The 19,752-nt window shown below is 34.1% G+C and overlaps 2 protein-coding genes across 3 annotated transcripts in view; both read left to right on the top strand.

The window, feature by feature from the left end:
- Window positions 1-7: 7 nt before the first annotated feature.
- Window positions 8-7,777, top strand: LOC111049424 (barrier-to-autointegration factor). The gene is made up of 3 exons (XM_022335486.2): window positions 8-291; window positions 4,616-4,742; window positions 5,737-7,777. Exons 2-3 carry the CDS (start codon window positions 4,617-4,619, stop codon window positions 5,884-5,886), a joined length of 276 nt encoding a protein of 91 aa, XP_022191178.1. The 5' UTR covers window positions 8-291; window position 4,616; the 3' UTR covers window positions 5,887-7,777.
- A 5,226-nt stretch (window positions 7,778-13,003) lies between these two features.
- The window catches only part of LOC111049413 (striatin-3), a 33,673-nt gene continuing 26,924 nt past the window's right edge, over window positions 13,004-19,752 (top strand). The window contains exon 1 of one of the 2 annotated variants that reach the window (XM_039428946.1): window positions 13,004-13,508. In XM_039428946.1, the coding sequence (XP_039284880.1) occupies window positions 13,272-13,508 (237 nt within the window). In that variant the 5' untranslated portion in view covers window positions 13,004-13,271. The remainder of the gene's footprint in view (window positions 13,509-19,752) is intronic. The other variant, XM_039428945.1, reaches the window with a different exon arrangement.

Here is a 19,752-nt window from a genome sequence, read left to right as displayed (position 1 = left end):
CTTTGTCATACAGTGTCTTTTGAATTTCATAATTCACGTATTTAAATACAATTTATTTATCAATCACTTCAATTATTCTTTTTCCAATTCTATCTTAAATTTATCCCCAAATAATGATAATAATAATATATCCTTGAATAATTTGGAAATTAATGTTGATGAATCATCTACGCTACTATCAAGATCTCAGTGAATGAGTGAATAGCCTGAAACTGTTTTGGCGCTCCTTATTTCATTCATCTGCTAGAAAAAAGTGAATTTTGATAAATTAATCTTTATTAATTCTTCAAAGTAAGTATTTTATATCATTACTTGTTTATTATTTAATAATTCATAATTTGATATTGTAAAGTACAAGATCTTTGAATACCAATCCAAGATCCGACTAATCTTAACCCCTGCATAAGAGGTTAGCCAACTCTCAAGAGATTTATCAAGATTTGTCATTATTTAGTAGCCTAATGCTCAGATTACCAATGATGAAGTCAATTTAATTTTGAATTCAGATTTTCAATTCATGATAAAAGAAGCTGTAAAATATGTATAAGATATGTTTACGGTAATTGACTAAAAGAATTTTATTTGTAAATTTATTTAAGTTACCGGTATTAATAGTTATTGTTAGACTTGTCTATACGCTGTCATGCCTGCCAGACAATAAACAACTCAATAAGTAACTCTTTTTGGCACATTTTATTCATTTAGATCCTTTTTTTTAATAAAAGTCTGTGGCTAATCAGAATTTTCAAGTTAGTCTGTAAGTTATTACCGGTACGTTAGAACATCAGACTAAGATGAGTGTCAAAGTGAATTGCGGTATTAAATGAATAAATGATCTTTATTACCTTGTAAGCTATAAGTAGCAATTGGTTCGTCAGAAAAACAAGCACACAAAACATATATATCAACAACAGGAGAATTTGATAAAGCTTATTAAATTAATGAGCAAATTAAGTCTTAGGTGCAAAAAACACAATTTCACATGAAGAAAAACAGTATCCCATAAAGTTCATGTATAAAATTCTTTGATGGTAACATCCGGAATATTGAAAAACTCTCTTATTGAATACAGAGGGGTTTTCACGAGGAATGCATAGGTGCATTTGTTGAACTGCCGTGTTGTAAGAGTCCTCGCTGATGCTGGCAGCCGGTTGAAAAGCCTCATGCTGAGGCTACCTGGGCTATTTTGTATCCTACTCAGCCTTGTGAAAGGCAGGTTGAGTTGGCTTCTGCCTCCTTTATTGTTTGTATAAAATTATATTGCTTTTATTATACTAAGGACGCCGAGTTTTGTACGGCGGGTGTTTTAGTTTGTCTTATACCGCATCCACATTATCGCCCAATACGTACAAATGACGAGCGCCAGAGTGTGGATGAGTAGTTAGTCAACGCTTGCCTTTGTTGACCATTGCTTTGTTTTTTTCAAGACAAGACCAGTGTTCATTTTAGTTTATATTTTTAGTTATTTTTTATCATTGATATGTCGGAGAACAACAATGTATTCAGATGACAGCTTTCATTCACCATCTAATATCCAATCTCTCGATAAAAGACCAGGCCATTCCTGGATAGATCGCGTCAGTCAGTATACCATACGTATACTTCAATATGAAGAAAGAAATCACTGGTCGAACAGAAGACCACACTTCTCTTTTTCATGATGGCAGTGTCACAGATCACAAGTATCTTCATTAGAAACTTACTGATATTATGTAGACTTTTCAATCAGCCACTTGGACAAGGAGGACCTGAAGACGTTTACCGGACCTGCCCTCACCGGCTCTGGCAAGTGGTTAAACATCCTCAGCCCCAGCACAGGGAAACAGTCCTCCTACGACAAACGTCAGAGTGGCACATCTAAATTTGTCCTACTTCGAGTGTTGTAGGAGTGATATTGCTCTCTCCGATGTAGCGTTGTAATGCTGTTACTCACATATAGCAGTGAACCAGGACATTAGGGTTACTTAAGGGATTACGTGGGCACTTTGTAAAGATGGAAACATACCCAAATATTCCGATTCTGGGGTACCTCAGGATATCTGTACCACTTGATGCGCATTTGGGGATCGCGACTGGGCCGCGTAATGGTCGATTCAAAATGGCGGATCCAGCTTTCATTAAATCGGTCATAGAATGGTTACCATTCAAAAATCCAATCACAATGAACTATCCTACAAAGTTTTTTATTACACATTTCCATCGATTTTTCAGAACCACTTTATGATAAAGACTTGCGAATGGTCTCAATCTCTTCTTTACAACTAACCATATGAGAATATTGATGATAAAGCAAAGAAAATATTTCTTATAATTGATAAATTTAAGATGCCGGTCATAACTCAATTTTTTTATATCGATTGCTTTTCAGTAACTCGATAACTGTTATAGTGAGAGATATCGGATCGATTCTACCACCAAAGTGTTCATAACTCCCCAAAATATAATATTCCAGAGATAAATCTTATTTTTATTACTCTTTTCATGATTAACCTATAATTTGTATTCATTCATAACTCTACCTTCATTGTATTATCATTCATCTCATCATCATCACCTAGGCTTAAAATACTTCTAGAAAGTCGCCTTTGTAAAATAATAATTAATAATGATAATAATTAATATAGTTTCAAAAACTTGAAACATACATTCTTCGGGACGAAATTTCACTTTCCACCCTGTAGATGTACTCACAGTAGACGTAACCTACTATTACTGAGACTGTGTTGTAAAATTTGTCCCAAGCTTCAAAATGACATCTAGTTGAGGGCTGTAAGTCCAGTTTCCACGGCTGGAGCGTCATTAGAAAAGGGAGAAAAGTACGTTTGCAGCCGAATTAGAAAATTACAATTACTTGACAATTAGAAAATCGTGTATCTCTATAATCCTTGAAGGTACAGTACAGACTTGTAAATGGTATAAATCTCTTCGTTATCATTTGTGTAGGAAGAGAAAGAATATGTGTGATGGCAATTTTAAAAATATTTGTCATCATAAAAAAACAAGATGGCTGCCGAAATTTCTACAATACTGCCTGTAAATATAAAAATGCTGAGTATACTCTGTATAGCTAGCGCTTGCTGTCGGTCTTAATGATGCACTGGTCAGATTGCAGCGAGGACGGCAAAACCAACGTGGACAAGCTTAAGAGCTTGGCCAGCGACTTGGCAAGCCACTGGTCCAACGTGGAGACCTGGTATTACACACGAACACTACTGGTGTCCTAATGTAAGTTAACACGGGCCTCAAGTTCCAGAAATCATAATATGTTTGGAGAAATGATTATCATTATATTTTTGTCCATAATATGGACCACATTGGGTTATCACCAATAGACAAGTTAAGAAAACAAAACAGAACAGAGCATGCATCAAACAAAGTACTGTTCCACTGTAGCATTTTCACAACAGAAACCCTTATTCAGTGCATAAAATGGGTTCTCTTCAAGGAACAGTCTCATTCTTCTCTTCAGACTTGATCCCTGCATCCCTGTGGCATCCCATAACTCAGGGCTCTAACCTCTGAGAGCTTACCACCTGCCTGAACTATCTACCTGCGTCCCCACAAGTTTTAGCGTAGAAGCAGGAGAGGGGCCCCAAGGCCCCAACCATACCATAGAGATTCAACTTAGACAACAAGATTTCGTGATCCAGGGTGTCGAAAGCCTTGCTAAGATCACAGAGCGTCAGGCCAGCAAGGCTCCTCCCTCAAAACTATCACATATTCTCATATTGACCAATTCAACTGCCCTCACTGTTAACCATCTAGCCCTGAACCCAAACTGAGTGTCTACAAAAAGACCATTCAACTCACAAAATTCATTCAATTGGCCAGCTATTATGATCTCAAATATTTTTGACGGAACTGGCAAAAGTGAACTGGTCTTCTATATTTGTTAGGGTCCAGGTGAGAACCGCTCTTATGAATTGGTACAACCCTTGCCAACTCATTTATACATTTGACACTCATTTATACAATGAGTCAAGGGGATCAAAATAAACTCAATAATACGTTTTAAGAACCTACTTGACTCACAATAAATGTCCCTGCTTGTCGAACACTTGAGGTCCATGGTGATCTTCAGGACTTCCTTGCATGTGACACAACTGACACTGTCCCACCACTGTAGCTGTGGGTGGCTGCCGAGCCTGCATAAGATGGCAATACACAGACAATGCCACTGATGCAGCCATTGCCCGAACTGGCGAAGCAGGTGCTGGTGTTATCAAAGCTGTCAATTTCTTCAATTTATTGTTTAGTGACTGGATGACTGCGACAATACAACTGAGTCTGAGCTTATTCGACTTTTTATTACTTGATGATGCTATCACAGGCTATTTCTTGGGGTAATAGAATGAGATTATCCCCGATAAAGATTCTAATAAAACCCTCAAACAGGCATGTCTTGCATATATTTTCAAATCAATGTGATGAACTAAATTTTTTCACAACCCCGTAGTATTGACGTTTGCTTGTATTGTGTCAAGCCCAACTCTCATAAGCTATTCAATTTTTCATCAACTTTCAATTCAAATTTTTCAGCACTAAGACGTTCAGCATGCACCTAAAATAAAATGCATGCTATTTGTCAAAAAACTCAACTTTTGTTTTGTTTTAGAATGTCGACAACTTCGCAGAAACACAAGAACTTTGTTGCCGAGCCGATGGGCGAAAAGCCAGTCACTGAGTTGGCGGGAATCGGTGAAGTTCTCGGCAAGCGGATGTGCGACCAAGGCTTTGATAAGGTGTGTTTCAAAAAGTTGTATTTTTCTAATAATTGTTATTAAAGAAAATCCAAATTAAATGCTGTAAATCACCCCGAAGACTTTTGCTATTGCAAATATTGACAGCAGGGTTAACAGCTAGATGGAAATTTATAATTAATTCATATAGTTATTAATTCATTATCATTTGAATAAATGCAATTTCTCAGTACGGTAATTTCCATTTGTATTTGTCCATAGTGATATTCACTTAAGTCTCTATTATAGTCAGTGGAGATGATGGAAAGGCTTAGTTAACACGTTTATTCCTCCACCGCCTTCTACGGTGAGTCATCCCCATTTATCATACAATTGAAATTATTAATTCTTGTAACGCTCAAGTATATAAAATATATTATATTTACCGAGAAAATATATGGTTAGTATATTCATGGTTCAATGATTAATTTTTATAACTGAGATTAATAATTATTCTGATATTATATTTCTTCATAGCCTACAAACGATTTGGCAACGGTGTGGAGTAGGAAGAGGATAGAGCTATCTGCTTTGCCTGATGACAGACAAGGATAACAAACCAATGTTAATCAGTTTCTTGGTGCTGACTTCGTGAATATTGATTAATAGATACAGTGAGATAGCAGTAGTGCTGATATTCAGAGCTATAAAATTTGTGTTTCTCTGCCTTGTCTGATTCACCAGTTTTATTACTTTAATATTTTTCTTTATCTGTGTCTGTGTGACTATCAAATTTGTTTTTCTCTGCCTTACTATTCACTATTCTTATTTGTTTGGTAGCTTTCTTCATCGGTGTTGTAATAATTCTGACCATGTAGATTTAACGTACACTAAAGTGAGATTTACTTCAAGCTGTCAGAATTTATTAAAAATGGGAAGTATTTATCAGGAATACTAGTTGAAATTGAATCTTTCTTTTCAGTTCTTTGCTGTCTTTGAAGAGAATGTCTGTGTGGAATTGATTGTAGATTTTTAATTGATTCTACTTCTGTTTCAGGCATATGTTGTTCTCGGCCAGTTCCTAGTTTTGAAAAAGACCCCAGACCTGTTTGTGGATTGGATGAAGGACATTTGTGGAGCCAACACGAAACAGGCCAACGACTGCTGTCAGTGTTTGCAAGAGTGGTGCAATGAGTTCCTCAATTAAACCACACTTGCCACACTTTTTTATCCAATAACGTGCTGACAATGTATCAGTTATAACCATGTTCAACCATAAGTTATAAACATAGTGTACTATGTACACTCGGTGGCAAATATTTAATGTGATCTTCTTCTGAAACTAAACTCTTTATGTGCCAGTATCACTAAATCGAATCAGTTAGGGGTTTTATGCAATAACTTGCTGCTGATGTGTCAGTTATCACAATGTCCAACTTGTAGTGTACTCTTATGATAACAATTTCACGTGTTCTAAAACCTCTATGTACTATGTGGTATTCTTGTGAATCTAACAAATCTAATATTTATATTTCTTTATTACCTGTGAATCTGGAATCTTAATCACCAATTGCTTTTCTTGAAAATTTGACAATTCTAATCTTCATGTTATGCTCATGTTGTATGAATCTTAAGAGAAAGTTTATGTAGAGATATAAAGATACTAACGGCCAGAGCTTGTCATTACGTCACTTTCAATCAGTTTCAATTCAGACAGATGTTTGGTAAATAGAAATTGGCTGAAAGTGATGTATTGAAAAGCACTGGCCGCTAGTAACCTTCCGTCTCTACCTTCCATGTCTGTAAGAAATTCAAGATCGTATACATAAACAATTCTTAAGAATGTTGCTAGCCAATTAGAGCTGGTCGCTTAGCAACTAGCCACTAGGATCGTTCTGATTGGTTCCTTGTTATTGGCTGTTGGATTGCAAAAGCGTGTTTGTCCAAGAATGTTCTTAAGACTCGTTTGTAATACGGCCTGTAAGTGTCACATGTTATTATTTTGTAGATCTTGAGTCTGTAAGATAATTATTTCCGAATGAATCCTCCCTTATTATTTCAATGTTAATTTTCTTGAACATTTTGATAAAATGACTTCCATTATTGTAGGATAATAATTGAAATGAATGTTTGCTAAAAATCACGTTTGGCATTGTCAGTTGGAAACATTTGTAAGTCTTGAAGTTGAAAGACAATTCAATGAAAATTATTCAAATAGAGTTACAAAGGATAAAGATGATACAGATACATAGATAAGTTACAAGGATTCAGTTAGAATATCTGACCAATTTTGTACAAAAATTAATTATTTTTCTAAATATTGAGAATACAAGGGTTGAACTTTGTGTCATATTCTTATGTACTATAAATGTAGGCTATAACTTGTTGTGCAATGTGCATCCGTCATTACAATGAATACCGTTTATAACTGCTGCTATTTTGTTTGACATTTCAAGTGGGCCTTTCTACAATTCATCATGTAAAAGGTTATCCATTCTAATAGTTAATTTTTTACACTTTATGCTGATTATTAATTTTTTCATCTTTTAAATAAAAAACATACATCTTGATGTGAGCGAAAATTTAAGAGAATGTTCTACTTTATTCATATGGTTGTACTAACACACTATTGAACCTTAGGAATTTTTATTTAAGAATCTTGAAAAGCAAATTCAAATGAATGTTTCCATAGTTCCTGTGAGCATTGTTACAATTATTAATTTTATGTATTTATAAGTATTGTATTTGAAAAAGCAACAAGCATAAATAATCATAAACCTTTTGCCTTAAGTAGACTATTCACAATGATCACTATTATTTCCTATTCATAATATCCTACATGGTTCTTCATTTTCTCAGTAGCATTTATTTCATTAAATAGATTTCGTTCTAATTTTTTAAAAAAGGGAAGCTTTATGTTATATGTAGATCAGTTTATGATAAATTTACTCAAATGACTAATCAGAATGTTAACTCTCCACTGCTTCAAATGTACAAATAGTTATGGGAGAGATTTGGTCTTATTTTTCTATTATAATGTTTGTGGAAGCTTATTGTTAATGTAGTATTCGAAGAATAAAGCTTGTTATCTATTTAAAGCGAGTAATATACTTTTTTCAAATTAAATGAAATCCTGACAAAGTTTTGCTTTGCTCAGATTTCATTGCTAACCCCTGGTATATACAAGTAGTATCACTGCAGTGAGTTTGGATTACTAAATTAACATTTATTAGATGTTTTACAATCTTATTATTTTCTTCTACTCAGAGTAAATTTTCTTTTTTCACATTGCATTCTGTACTAACTTACTAGATACTTGAGTTCTTCGTCGTTGACCGGGAAAATCAGATAGACTTTGTCAAGAACTCTTTTATTAAGCGAGGACTACGATTCTAGCCGCTTAACGACTGTCATATTAGTGTAATAATAAACTATAATATTGTTGTTTTTTTACAATATGTCGACTGCAACATTTAATTCAATTCAAATTTTATTATTTGTCACATGTTGTAAGCATTGACAATTATTATAGTCATGTACATTAAAAACATAAAAATTATAACATTAATATAAAAAATTGGACTTTGTGAAAATATAATTTAAAAACTAATAAATATTATGTCAGTTATAGCCCAATCCTGTACAGAAACCGTCATCAATAAAATCTTGAAAAATGAACATTATACTCGAAAGTCAACATGAGAGTCTTAATACATTTTTTCAGTTGAATTTCGTTTCTCTCCAATAAGTTTATTAGGAATTGCCAACTCCCAACTTTTCTGATTGTTTCTCGTGGTATTAATCATGATTAAATCCAATTAGCTTTTGTGAAATCGGCACTCATTAGTATGAATCAAGTGACATTTCATCAAATAATTCTAAAAATTCAGCACAATGGATCATTTGTCATGTAGTGGAGTCCCATAGTCCCAAGCCTCCGCTTTTATCTGAGTGAGAGTTTGATAAAATCCTTATTTGATGAACGATTAATAGTTTGTAATGAAAAACCTCTGCATTCTAGGCTTTATTGATCAGTAATGGATTCATAACAGATTCAAAATTAGAATAAATAGTTCAACATCTGATAACAGAAACATAAGAAGAAAAACACTAGTCATATGATGATTCAATATCATCACATTCTTCCCGTCTTTAGGAATTCAATGAATAGTCTTTCAAATAAGAAGGCATTTTGCGCTCTCTATAAGATCTTCGCAGGGTGCCATCAGGAGGCTCTTCTTCATCACTGAGGGGGAATCCTGTATTTGTTTCATCTTGATTTTCATGATAATTTTCTTGATTGTTCTCAGGCTCTGCGTGATCACTAAGGCTTGATCCTGCATTTGTATCATCTTGATTTTTATCGTTATCTTCTTGAATGCTCTCTTCTCCTCGAGGGGCAAGGTTTTTCAATGATACAGTTGTCTCTCTTCCATCACTAAGCCGTACCTTGGCATATTGTGGGTTGATTTGAAGAATATCCACCTCCTCAACCAATGGATCGAATTTACTTCTTCGTATAGGTACTTTCATTAGGACTTTGTTTGAAGGGGCAAGCCAGGTTGGAAGTGCTATACCATTAGATGATTGTCTATAGTGTCGGAACATCCTATCATGTGGCGTCTCATTAGTAGCCGTGCACAATAGGGATCGAATAGAATGTAGAGAATCTGGGAGCACAGATTCCCAATCAGATACATCCAAATTTCTATGCTTCAATGTAAGAGACACTGTGCGCCAAATTGTACCATTTTCTCGTTCGATTTGGCCATTTCCTGGTGCGTTATAAGGTGATGACATGGAAGTGGCTACTCCTCGATTATGAAGGAATTCCTGCAGCTCTCTGGATTTGAAAGAGGTTCCATTGTCAGTATGTACATAAGAAGGTAAACCAAATGTGGTAAACAAGTTCACAAGGCACTGAATTACAGTTGATGAATTCATATTCGGACAAGGGTATGCAAACGGAAACCTAGAGTACTCATCAATTATTGTCAACAAATATTTGTTTTTAGTTTTTGATGGAAGAGGACCCTTGAAGTCCATGCTTAATCTTTCAAATGGATGTGTCGCCTTTATGAGAGTAGATTTCAATTTCTTGAAAAATTGAGGTTTTATGGCATTACATGTTTGACATGAAGAAGTCATTTTTCTGACATCCTCAACTGAATAGGGTAAATTATGAGTTCTTACCCAATGAATCATTCTGGTCACTCCAGGGTGACACAAGTCACAGTGTAGGGAGTGTAATTTATCGGTTTGAGTTGCATTACACACTCTGGAAAGTGCATCTGCTACTTGGTTGTCCTTTCCTGGTCTGTAAATTATTTCGTAATTGTAGCATGACATCTCCAATCGCCATCGTTGTATTTTTTCATTTTTTATTTTATTTTGATGAGTCATATCAAACATGAATGATACAGAGCGCTGGTCAGTGATAATTTTGAAGAATCTTCCAAGTAAGAAATGTCTCCACTTTTTAAGAGCACACACAATAGCAAAAGCCTCTTTTTCAATGGATGAATGTTTACGCTCACTATCATTCAGCTTCTGAGAAAAGAATGCTACTGGACGTCCACACTGTGATAGGACAGCTGAAATTGAAAAATCAGATGCATCTGTTTCAACCACAAAAGGTTCAAAGTCGTCAATTGTACTAACTACTGCCTTAGAAATCTCAGTTTTGAGTTGATTGAAGTCAGCTATAGCTTCAGAAGTCAAAGGAAAGGTATTTGCTGTAAGAAGCCGTTTAGCTTTATCTGAATAATTGGATATCCATTTGGAATAGTGTGCAAACATTCCAATTGTTCGCTCAAGAGCCTTTCTATTATCTGGGGGTGGAAGATTGAGCAATGGTTTCAGACGTTCAGGGTCAGGAGAAATTGTCCCATTTTCAATTTTATAGCCAAGCAAGCTTATTGAAGTAAGTGAATATTTGCTTTTTTCTGTATTGATTGTAAAATTATATTTTTGTACTGCATCTAAGAATTTTTTGAGATTCAAATCATGTTCCTTCTGATTCTTACCACATATTGTCACATCATCCAGGTATGCATACGTTTTTTCAAGTTTTTCATTATTAATAACATTATCAATGACTCGCTGAAAAGTGGGTACACCATCTGTCAGACCAAAAGCAAGCCTTCGAAATTGATACAAACGGCCACATGCCTCAAATGCAGTGAAAGGTCGATCTTTTTCTCGTAGGGGTACCTGGTGGTAAGCGCTTTTCAAGTCAATAGTGGTGAATACAGAGTTTTTTGAGATCTTAGAAACAATATCTTCAAGACTAGGGAGGGGATATGCGTCAAGATGTGTGTATCGGTTAATAGTTTGAGAATAGTCTATTACCATTCGCTTTTTGTGATTTTCGTTCTTCACTACAAATGCTTGAGCTCTCCAGGGAGACCTGCTTTCTTCAATAATTCCATCATCTAGCAGTTTCTCAATTTCTTTCTCCATGAAACTAGTGTCTTCAAGAGAATGCTTTCGGGATTTAGTAATTATAGGTTTAATGTCTTTAGTTAAAAACTCAAAAAGTGGTGGAGGTTCTATCTTTGCTGGAGCCAGATAATTGATAGTCAATGGGGGTTTAGTTCCTCCAAATGAAACTCTAAGTTCAGAGTGTTGATTAAGTAAGTCATGTCCTACAATAACATTAGCACACAAATCAGGCAATACACTGCATTTTGTTTTGGGGTAATGTTGACCTGAAAATTCTAAATGAGCTACACAATAAAAGGAAATGTTCTTTCTTAGTGATGTTGAAGCCATGGACACTGCACCAGTTGTAGGGTACATTTCAAGTCCACATTTTTTAGCAAAACAGTGTGAAATAAATGTCTCAGAGCTTCCTGTATCTATCAAAGCAGAAGTAGGAATGTTGTTTACCTGAGCTTGTACTGTAGCATTTTCAAGAACAGTAGAGGCTGCAATAAGCGCCGAAGATGAAGAAGGTTTAGTAGATTTGCAGACATTTTTCCAATGACCTATTTTCTGGCATTTTTTGCATGAGTCATTTAGTGCAGGGCACTGCTGACGTGTTTTATGTCGCCGACGACCACAAAAATAACATTTTTGAAAACTTGAGCTTCCAGTTTTTACAGCTGACAAATTTGTTTCTTTACATGAATTATCTGAAGAATTATTTGAAGTGGCATTAAGAGTTATTTCAGAAGAGTAAGAAGCTGATTGATTTCTGGCAGATTCCAAGGCACGTGCTTTTTCAATAGCTTCATCAAGAGTTAGCTTGTCAAACTCCAAAAGTCTCAGTCTTATCTGATGAGAGCTGAGGCCCCGGATAAATGAATCACGAATGTATGTTTTCCTATGAGTTTCAGAATCAACATCTGCAAACCCACAATTCTTACTCAGTTGTTGTAAAGCTTGGTTATATTGGTCAATTGTCTCATCTGAAGACTGTTTTCTAGTTGCCAATTTATGTCTAGCGAATATTTCATTTATTGGTTTTACATATGCAGATTTTAGTGCGTCAATAGCCGAAGTATATGAATTTTTGTCGGCAATTGTTTGATAAACAGAATGAGATAGAAAGTTGGTAAGCAACCGCAACTTACTTTCATCATCGATGTCTTCTTCGTCAAAAGATGCGATGAAATTCTCAAAAGTCTTTAGCCAGAAGTTCCATTCTTGTAGAGCTGTTGGAGAATTCGGATCACCATCAAACTTGTCTGGTTTCAAAAATTTGTCCATCGTAACGCGAATTTTCAGTTTTCGTTTCCAGAAAAGATTTGAAGATTATACATTTGTTGTTGAATAGAAATTGTGAAATAGAGGATAGAAATTGATTGACTCGTATTTGATAAGATGAATTGATTTGATGATTTTTTGGATTACTGATCAATAAATTGTAATGAAAAACCTCTGCATTCTAGGCTTTATTAATCAGTAATGGATTCATAACAGATTCAAAATTAGAATAAATAGTTCAACATCTGATAACAGAAACATAAGAAGAAAAACACTAGTCATATGATGATTCAATATCATCACATAGTTAAAACTAGAAGTTCAACAGATTTTAATAAGGGTAAAATTAGTTATTAATTTATAGCATTCTCAATAGCTATTTTAAATGCAATTGATTGTACTGCACATTGGCTTGATACAATAATTCAAATTTCGCGCCATAGTGGCGGCTACATTTTCTAAATTCGATTTTCTCGGAATTCTTGATATTATCGGACCTTCAATCATGATTTTCAGCTGATTCATCGAATTCGATAAATTTGAAAAGATTTTCTCTTGAAATCAGGTTGAATCACATCTAATTAAAAACATATGTTTTTCAATATTGAATCGAAGTACTTGGAGACTTCCGGCTTAAACAACTTGTGGTAGGTTAAAATAGGGTACACTACTATTATGAATAGGATGTTAATAATTGTTCATATTTCTCGTTAGATAGGCGCTTATGTGAATTAATACGCTAAAATATAACTTAACGTTTTCTAAAAGTGTTTGCGGACTACTGCATTTGATCTTGGATAAGTGTTGTTTTGAGAGGGCGTTGATATGACTTGCTGAGTTCGTTTAGCTCTGAGTAAATTTCTGTAAAATGGCGGCCATGTCATGAAGATACCAGTTCAGTGCGGTGGGCCTACAATGGAAGATAGTTCTCCATCACAAAATCACAACGGACAGATAGGATCTTCCAGTGGTGGAATAAATGTTGGAAACAAACAAAACGACGATGGAAATCAACAAATACAATATTCCATCCCGGGAATCCTACACTTCATTCAACACGAATGGGCTAGGTTCGAGATGGAACGATCGCAATGGGATGTCGATAAAGCAGAATTACAGGTAAATTCCTCTTTATTCCACTTCTTATCACATACTTTAGTTTATTATGAACATAATTTATTATCTTCTGCACCTCTTTCAGTCATGAATCACCCAATTTATCTATTCCACTGAACCTTATTTTGTTCGCTATACTAGCCTGATTAGCCATAATTCCAACCATTGATCTCAATAAATATTATTGTGTTAAGAGGATTTGCATTTTTCAAATAAATATTGTATCTATAAATAATCATAATACATGTATATCACTCATATAGCTTAGATTCGTTTTTGAATCCTTAGCAATCCTAGTAAAATTTATTTTGTATGATTTACTTGGGTATGTAGGCCTAGTCTAATTAAAAGATCTTGTAATGGACTGTTTTAGGCGATATGCTTATTGACTCCGCTTATGACCTTTTGCACATGAGCCCTCAAGTAAATCACTCTACAGATTAACTTGTGTTATTATTTCTAAGATACGGTACGTTACTTTTGCATAGGCCTACTTTGAGCATTTTTTAATAATATATTAGTTAATATTGAATATAAAATATAGACTATATTAACCTAAATTAAATAGCCTATAGATTTTGAAAATTATATTATTGCCGCACTAAGGCTGAAATATTTGACCCTGTCAAAACTCAACCGCAGATGTTTATATCACATCCCAGTTGTGCTTTTTGTATTGTCCATTAAAAGTATATAGGCCTACATTATTTCTGCTTATTGCATTTCAAATTATAACCTGAACATTCAGCATGTATACAGTTTATTATCTGGGTTCCCAATTATCTATATTGAAATAATATCAAATCACACATCTCTTCAAATACTAAAGGTTATTTTTGATAACGTTTCAAAGTTAAAAGTGACTCTTGAATAGATTAAACTAGTTGTGGTGTAATCTATATTATAATAAAGGGAAGAATTGGCTTATTCACGTACGGGATAGGAAATTTACAAATGACTCATCAAATCACCTCTGAACTAATGGACTGTTAGGTAAAAGTTTAGGTTAGTGTGGTTAGGTTTTGCTTTCAATACTTTTATATTATTCAAAATACTTTATACGGTACAGCTATTATCGTTTATGTTTAATAGTGCTACATTTAATATTTTCAATATCGATGATAGGGATACCAGATATGGATAAAATCATAAAGAAAGAAATTAATCTTAATGAGCTACCTCTGATAATCTTTATTTTGACTTGCGACTAGGTACTATATACCTAAGGCTTCCCTTTTATTGAAGAGTTGATATTAAACTCTTTAATAATAATCTTTATTTTGACCTGCGACTAGGTACTATATACCTAAGGCTTCCCTTTTATTGAAGAGTTTAATATCGTGTTTTGAATCACTTGTAGCAGGTAGCACTATATCTATTTATACATTGAAAGATCCAATACACATTTATTTAATATTTTAGACCTAGCCAAATTTTCCAAAAGATTACATTCTTTATTATTGTAAGTTGTGAAAGTGGATAATATAAATTGGTAGATACTATATTTAATTAAAAAGATTTAAAAAAGTTGAGTATCTATTGAAGCAGCACTGTACTTGACCTTTTATCTTGCTGAGATTTGTGTGCCTATTTAATTCCTAATACTCAGGTACCAGTTCCGATTTTTTCAATAAATGATTTATACTCAGTAAAAATTCTAGTGCGTTGAAGAGTAGGTTACCTATCTAGTATTATAGTTCATCAATTAGAACTATTTGATATAGGGGACCATAAAATAAAAAGGTGCCCTACCTTCCAATTAAATGTCATTTTTATTCAATAACTAATAATAATTTCTTCCCCTTATAATAAATTACCTTGTACTTGTTTTAAAAATGAGCTTGAAGTATGATACAGAAATAATGTAAGCATGAAAAGCTCAAGCTATTTATGTTTCATTATAAGAGTCTAGATATTCATGAAATAAAGGTCAGGGGTCTGTCAAATAGAACCTGAGTTGTCCTGTAAAATTAGAACATCAGACTATAAGGTACCTACCCATATTCTGGTCATGTATCACCTATTCTCTAGTTCCTCATCTATGTCTAGATTGTGCTTATATTATGCCCAGCTGTTCCAATCTTATGAAAAAGGTCATTGGACTATTTCAGAAAGTCCAAAGTGTCATTGTCACTACAAGTCTTATCTTTTCAAATTCGAAATTTCTTGTTTCAAGTGATTGGTCGGAAAATTAGACAAAACTATAAATTTGAGGAAACATTACTCATTTTCTGGACTATTTTAATGAATCAAAATTCGGGGGAGGAACAGTTTTGGGCTGTGCTTGTTGATCCTCCACCAAATTATTTTAAAAAGTTATTGTTTAAAATCTTTGGGGGTATTCACAATGATGTTTTAGCCAGCTAAAGTGCTATTTGATAACTCTGGATTGTGAACGCCCCATCTAAAACCATCTGCTATTAGCTAACTGCAGTAGCGATCCAAGCGGATAATTTGTCTAACTCAAAGTTTATTATATCTCAAAAGTAAGATTATAAACATATGACTGCCGTTTTAACAGAGATTGCTACAGTTAGTGGACCCAAACCTGCACTATCTGCTATCTCGTCTGTTAATTTTTTTCTAACGTACCACTATAGCATTGAGTTAACACAGACTTAGCAAGTAGCTGGAGTTAGCGAATAGCTCGACTTAGCCAGCTAACTCCAACATTGTGAATACCCCTAATAGAGTCAATAGATTAGTGATTAGTGAACTGTCACTAGTGGTAGAATGGGAAGCGTTGATTTCATAATCATAAGAGCCTGGCTACACAGAGAGTGATCTGCGATCAGTTTTCTTTAGGATGATTAAGATTTCAATATCTAAGATTTATAGATGAGTTGTAACCTAAGATTTTGATATAACTTACAAGATACTGAAATGGATACCTAAGACCGCTCTCTGTGTGGCCAGGCCCTAAGAAATGTACTCTATTTTTATCGGAATGCTGAGTTTTACTTAAAGCTGATAATCCTAATTGAATTTCTCTACAAAGCATATTTTTCAATCTAATTAGTCATTGTGAACTTGGCTGACGGCCAAATTGTTAGTCTGCTGAGAAGATTTATTTTTTAAATAATTTATTTGTAATGAACTGCTATCAATTAATTAAATTATAAATTGATTAAATTATATTTAATTAATTAATTCTGACGGTGAGAACAGAAATATGCCAATTAATTACAGTAGGGTAAGCCTAGATAATTTCTGAAAATATTGTAATAGACTTCATGATAGATGATATATTCTATATTTTTAGTGAAATATTTTGTTTTCGCCAATAAAGAAATATGGAAAAATGATCCCGTTGAAATATTAGTCTATCGGTAATCCTATTTGAAAGAAAAATTTACTTCTTCTCCTGCAACTACAGTATATTCATATATTATACTGGACCTTGTAGAGTAGAATGTAGTGCTATATTGTTTCTATAGTGAGATTCTGATCATGGAGTCGAAATCTGTTTATCATTGGTCTGCTACCCTTGCCTGTCATTAGAATCAAGATATACTTTTCCAGTCCCCCAACCGTTGTCAAATTGCTTATAGACTGTGGAAATTTGATGAAATAAAAAAATATTTAGTCTCAATTATGTCTTGAAAAACTGAATTTTTATGAAAAATAAATTATTTATATTTGAAAATTGATCATTATTAATAAGAATTAACAGCTAATATCACATAAGATCCTAGTTGATTAGCAACAATTAATATTATATCAGATTTTGCGGGATACTTGAATTACAGCTATCTACTAGAGAGGGCGATGGAATAAGAAAAGTGGCAACTAGGTAGTGTTGTCCTATCATTTTCACTGAATCTATAACGTGAATCCCACTATAGAGTCTTTCCTCGACATGAGGGATTAAAATTGATGAATGTTGAGCCAAAAAAGAGGCTCACTACAAACTGGCAGAGTTACTCAAATTGGAAGCATTGATTTTTTACATAAGGATTGCTGACAGTTTGAAGTGATCCTCACTACAGATGTTGCTAATTTGTGGTGTCAGATGGGGATATATTGGAGCTAGTCGCTTTTTATAAGCGACAGTAGTTTCGGTAACCCTTGGTGAGTCTCAATTGAATGTCTGCCATCACAGTGGGGAGCTGCTACTGCTGCTGCTGCACTGCTAATTTAGTCCAACGACCGCCATCAGGCCTTACACAGGCTATTAGGCTTGGCTTCTCTAAAAGTAAATTAAATAGCCTAATACTAATTTTTATGGACTACAATAGGCTATTAGGCTAGTAGTCGTTCACTAAAAGCAATATAAATAATACTAATTCTTATGGTCTACACAGGCTACTAGTCTAGTAGTTTTGAGGATTCACAGATACAATGTAAATATTGATAATTTTTACCCGAGGGTGATGCCCATACAAGCTTGTGCATGGGTAATGGGAAGAATAATGATTTCGGTGGGCTTTAGGTGGTTACCGAACTATAGGGAAGATATTTTTGACTCGTAAATTTAATGGAGTCTTCTCCTCAAGTGGTCACCTGTCCAACGGGAGTAGCAGGAGTATGATTTTTTTAAATATTATGTGAGTTAATAACTTATTATCGCGACCTCGAAGCCAATCGTTTCCCAATTAATATAATACGTACAATTGTACAAACATATTTAGAAATGGAAATAATGTTTACAATGAATTTGAAAACTAAGTTTATATTGTCAAATCCACAATTTATTTTCATTTTGGAAAGTCAGAACTCAATGCTCATGACATTATCTTCATAACATAATAAACCACCAATGCCATGAAAATTGAAACTCGAGGATTTGTTGTTCCAAATCATTTTAAAATTTCAGTTTTAATTAGTGTCATCTGTCTTCGAAATTGAAATTACACTTGTTTATACACTTGTGTGGCTCAAACATACAACAGTAGGCTTTTTTATGTAGTATGAATTATAATTTTTGCAAAATTATAATTAAAGGTAGGCGCACACAGATCGTCATCGGACGGACGGCACGCATCGGACGGATCGGTAAATTAGATTTGATGCATTGTTTTCAATTGGAGTGCGCGCATACCTATACGATGCGGATAGGTATGCGCTCTCCAATTGAAAACAATGCATCAAATCTAATTTACCGATCCGTCCGATGCGTGCCGTCCGTCCGATGACAATCTGTGTGCGCCTACCTTGATACTTCAAAATTATGTAATGCTAAATCTAGCATTGATCTAGTACTATTTCCATCTAATTTGTAGATATAATTTTCATCAAGCCTATCATACCTATTTAACAAGTATTTAACATTCAAAGTTTTGAAGGAAAAAAAATGGAATCGTATTTTGGGATCGTGTAATCTCTTATATTTCATTAGTTCAATTTCAGTAATAATATTGGCAGTGCCTCTTGATTGTCAGTAATGAGAGGACAATAATTGATAAAACTACATGAGAAAAAATGCCTGAAAGCCCCATTGACACAGTCTTATAAATGAACAAATCTTTTGGTCACATATTTTACAAAATATAAAATCGTTCAATAGGAGATAAATGTGATAAAAGTTGGTCAAATATCAATGACCAATTACAGTATATGACTGTGAGGGGGCCATAAATTGTAGTCCAACTGTTTTACAAACGTTTTTCAACTGTATTACATTGTTTTTTTATACTTTTGTTGAAAATAAAATATTATTATTATTATTATCGTCAGATACCGATGACAAGTCGCAAGTGATGTATTTTAGTTTTACAGTAAAAATGACGTAATATAATAATAAAGTCATTGTCTTTAGAAGTAGGCTAATCTAGTACTTTTGATATTCTATAGTGACATTCATCTCTTATAAAAAATGACACCATTGAAACAATGCGAACAGTTCAAAGTGAAACCCATCATGGTATGAAGGAAATCCTTTAGGTCTGTTCCAAAATGTACAATAATGAACTAGTAATCTCATCGCCACAACCTCATCACACCTTTGGTGTATATATTAGTGCATTATTGAATGTTGAATGTATGCTTATAATTTTTATTGGAGCAGAGTTCATATCAGGAATGAAAGAATGAAACATTTTATGAATGAATGTGTGACTTGTCTTGGTTAATTAGTGAATTAATCTCCCTTCTAATGTGTACACCCAGAAATATTGGGGCCTCTCTGGTATCAATTAGTCATTCTGTTATGAGATTCACTCCATACTGTCAGCATTCCTTATAAATAGCATCATTGCTTTCCCATTCAACCAATGCTGACTGTTTGAAGCGACTCTCACTGTAATTA

Source organism: Nilaparvata lugens, chromosome 5 (genome assembly GCF_014356525.2).
Source record: "Nilaparvata lugens isolate BPH chromosome 5, ASM1435652v1, whole genome shotgun sequence".
In the NCBI taxonomy this organism is placed as follows: Eukaryota; Metazoa; Arthropoda; class Insecta; order Hemiptera; family Delphacidae; genus Nilaparvata; species Nilaparvata lugens.
The sequence above is the reverse complement of the archived record's forward strand: the minus strand, read 5'-3'. Positions and strand labels throughout refer to the sequence as shown.